We start from the raw sequence: 3587 nt of genomic DNA on the forward strand, positions 1-3587 counted from the left end.
CAAACAACAACAATAAAAAACCCTGCATTGATATGTAGCCATTGACACACACAGTTTGTTGTCTTTGGGTTTTAAGCAAAGAAAGAATAAAACGCTTTGTGCCTCAACCCAGGAATTGCTGAGATGAGTTCTCTCCCCTGTCCTGTAGAGGGGCAGTGACAGAGCAGCACAGGGGGCACCTGGGAGCCAGGCAAGGTGAGCACAGCGCAGCTGGGCGCTGAGTTCCAGGCTGATTTTGGGGTCCCAGCCCCGCAGCATGAGGCTCCGTGTGCCTTCCCCTCTGCAGGACAGCCCGGCCCCACCGCCCCACAGGCAGCCCCTGGCAGCTCAGTGCAGGCACTGTGTGGGGCAGCATGCGTGCAGTGGTACAGAGATGGGCCCCCAGCACAGCCCCTGACACCACATGTCCTCCTTCTCACAGCACCTACTTCCTCCCCTTTAGTTCATCTTCCTCTTCATCACGGTGCACCCTGGCTCACCTTTTAGCTCTTTCCCCCCAGTTTGGCAAACTTCCATTGCTTGTTTTGCCACAATCAACAACTTTCTATCTTGGTCTGGTGTAAGTGCAAACAGTTATATCAAACCCAAGAACAAGTCCTTGCACCTGGTGGAGGTAAAAAAAGTGATTTCAGAGCTTCTGTGAAACAGGATCATTGATAAAAACAGGGCTGTTCACACACCAGTCAAAGCTAAACACAGAAGTTTTACGACGAGCACACACTGATTCCTTCTGCTAAAGTAATGTATTGTTCAACCGGCTAATACATTGATCCCATTTGCTAATCAAGCCAATATCAGCTCCACGGTGCCTGCTGGCATCTCATTTGCCTGCAGACACAGAGGTGGAACATGGAGGCTGTGAGAAAGTCAGCACTGAGCCAGAGTTCCTATGGGCTCCAGGAGAAAGAGAGCACGGTGATGCCTCAGTACAAGTGGAAGGAAGCCAAACATATGTGTAGGACCATGATAACCACTAATGATAATTACACACACACACATATAAATATGAACAGCAAAGAAAAATGAAGTGATAAACATAAATAAATATTATAATCAGTAAGGAACATAAGTATGTTACTGTACAAACTGAGTCACTTGTTGAGACATGTGAAGTTTATGCCTGCTAAAATGTGACCAGGGCATCATTTTCCTCACCGCATTCTTGAGCTCCTGGTTCCTCATGCTGTAAATGAGGGGGTTCACTGCTGGAGGCACCACCGAGTACAGAAATGACACCACCAGGTCCAGGGATGGGGACGAGATGGAGGGGAGCTTCAGGTAGGCAGCCATGCCTGTGCTGACAAAGAGGGAGACCACGGCCAGGTGAGGGAGGCATGTGGAGAAGGCTTTGTGCCGTCCCTGCTCAGAGGGCATCCTCAGCACGGCCCTGAAGATCTGCACATAGGAGAAAAGAATGAAAACAAAACACCCAGATGCTAAAGAGGTACTGATCACAAGAAGCCAAATCTCTTTGAGGTAGGAGTGTGAGCAGGAGAGCTTGAGGATGTGGGGTATTTCACAGAAGAACTGGTCCACTGCATTGCCTTGGCAAAAAGGCAGAGAAAATGTGCTGGCAGTGAGCAGCAAGGCATTGAGAACCCCAGTGCCCCAGGCAGCTGCTGCCATGGTGGCACAAGCTCTGCTGTCCATCAGGGTCCCATAGTGCAGGGGCTTGCAGATGGCAACGTAGCGGTCATAGGACATGATGGTGAGAATGTAATACTCTGCTGAGATGAAGAAGAGAAAGAAAAAGACCTGTGCAGCACATCCAGCATAGGAGATGGTCCTGGTGTCCCGGAGGGCATTGGCCATGGCTTTGGGGAGAGTGGTGGAGATGCAGCCCAGGTCGAGGAGGGCGAGGTTGAGGAGGAAGAAGTACATGGGGGTGTGCAGGCGGTGGTGGCAGGCTACGGCTGTGCTGATGAGGCCGTTGCCCAGGAGGGCAGCCAGGTAGATGCCCAGCAAGAGCCAGAAGTGCAGGAGCTGCAGGTGCCGCGTGTCTGCCAACGCCAGCAGGAGGAACTCGCTGATGGAGCTGCTGTTGGGCATCTGCAGTTCCTGGGCATGGAGTCCTGTGCGGAGTGCAGAAAAGTAATGGTGAGTCAAGATCATTCACACAGACACTCCTCTTGCTACGCTATAAAAGTATTTTCTTTCTCTATGGAAAATGTTCATTTAGCTCTTTAACTTGAATTTATTTTCATGAGCTTCACCATCCCTTAAGAAGGAGAAGCTTAAGGAGCTCTAATTTTCCTCTCGTTTCCTAATCATATTTCAGCCTCCTGGATATTTTCCATCTTTGAGCAATTTCCATGTCTCATATCTTTATCCTGTCTGCTCTTGGAGTGCCCATCCCTACCTCTGTGCCCTTAAACTTCTGTTAGAGAAAGCTGCCTGTCTGCAGGATAAGTGCATTATTAATCTCTGTGGGAAACAATGACAATTTCAGCTGGTGCTGTCCTTTGGAAGACGAGAGTTTGAAAGCACTTTAGGAGATTGTTCGCATAACAGCAGACTGAGAAACGTGCAGTTCAGGATTCTCAGAGATGTGTTCATATTTCACAGTTCCTTTTAGATTTCTGCCTACGACTTTTTCCTCGTCCCTAAGAACAAGAAATGAAAAATCCCTGCCTTGTCACTCCACTCGCAAAGTGCTCTTAGAAACACTCTGGGGTGCAGTGTATCTGCGATCCCCCAGCCCCAGGCAGCAGCTGTGGCAGCAGAAGGCCCCTGCCCTGCCCTGCCATGCTGGGGGCCTCCTTCCCCCCCCACATCTCCCTGCAGCATCCTGGGCAGCTCCCCAGGCAGGCTGAGTGCTGAGTGCTGAGTGCTGAGTGCTGAGTGCTGAGTGCTGAGCCTGGCAGGCGGCAGAGTCCCTGGCCCGGCACACAGCCCCTGGGGCACAGCAGGGACCTGCTCTGCAGGACAGCCCTGGGCACCCGGCTGCAGCCCCAGCTGCACAGCCTGCAGCCGTACTGGGACACGCAGCCCTCAGGGCTGTGCTCTGATGCTGCAGCATAGAAGCCCTCAGCTGGAGTTGATGGATAAAGAAACACTGAGTGTTTACATCCTGAAATGGGATGCCCCAAATTTAGTGATTCCAGCAATAAAAACTGATACATTGACTGCAATGAGAAACTTACCTTGTCAAGGGTTGTGAGCAATGCTTCTTCCATGAGCTCACAGCCCAACGTGCCACACTGCCTGTTAGTTCTCTTCCTTCTTTCCTCTCCCTGTCTCTTGCAGATCATGCCCACAGACCTGCTGCATGGGGCACAGGAGCTGCTCCTGGGCACAGCTCTCTCTGCAGTGCTGCCACTTCTATAAGCTCCCTGTGTCCCAGGAGTCCAGCACAGCTCAGCAGCCGAGGATGTGATTTCATTCTCTCCATGGAGATATCCATGACCCTCCTGAGCTGACAGCTCCTGCAAGGCAGCAGGGTCATCACAGCTGAATGTATTTCAAAGTCAGCTCAGTTAATCAGGATGTCCACTGTTTTCCAGAAGCACCGTTATTTGTACTAAAAGAAGTTTGACCAAGGGAGAAGCAAATGCCAAATCTGGGAATCCTCCATTCATGATCTGTAA

At 50.9% G+C, this 3587-nt stretch overlaps 1 protein-coding gene across 1 annotated transcript; it reads right to left on the reverse strand.

Moving 5' to 3' along the window:
* Positions 1-1074: 1074 nt before the first annotated feature.
* Positions 1075-2049, reverse strand: LOC149914581 (olfactory receptor 14C36-like). Its single transcript, XM_090126436.1, has one exon. The coding sequence runs from the start codon at positions 2047-2049 to the stop codon at positions 1075-1077; it is 975 nt and encodes a 324-aa protein (XP_089982562.1).
* Between the last annotated feature and the right edge of the window lie 1538 nt (positions 2050-3587).

Source organism: Phasianus colchicus, chromosome 29, assembly GCF_987193195.1.
Source record: "Phasianus colchicus chromosome 29, bPhaCol1.hap1.1, whole genome shotgun sequence".
Taxonomy (NCBI): Eukaryota; Metazoa; Chordata; class Aves; order Galliformes; family Phasianidae; genus Phasianus; species Phasianus colchicus.

What these genes read in the sequence shown, in the direction of transcription:
- LOC149914581 (XM_090126436.1), bottom strand. Translation starts at nt 2,049, where the DNA reads ATGCCCAACAGCAGCTCCATCAGCGAGTTCCTCCTGCTGGCGTTGGCA.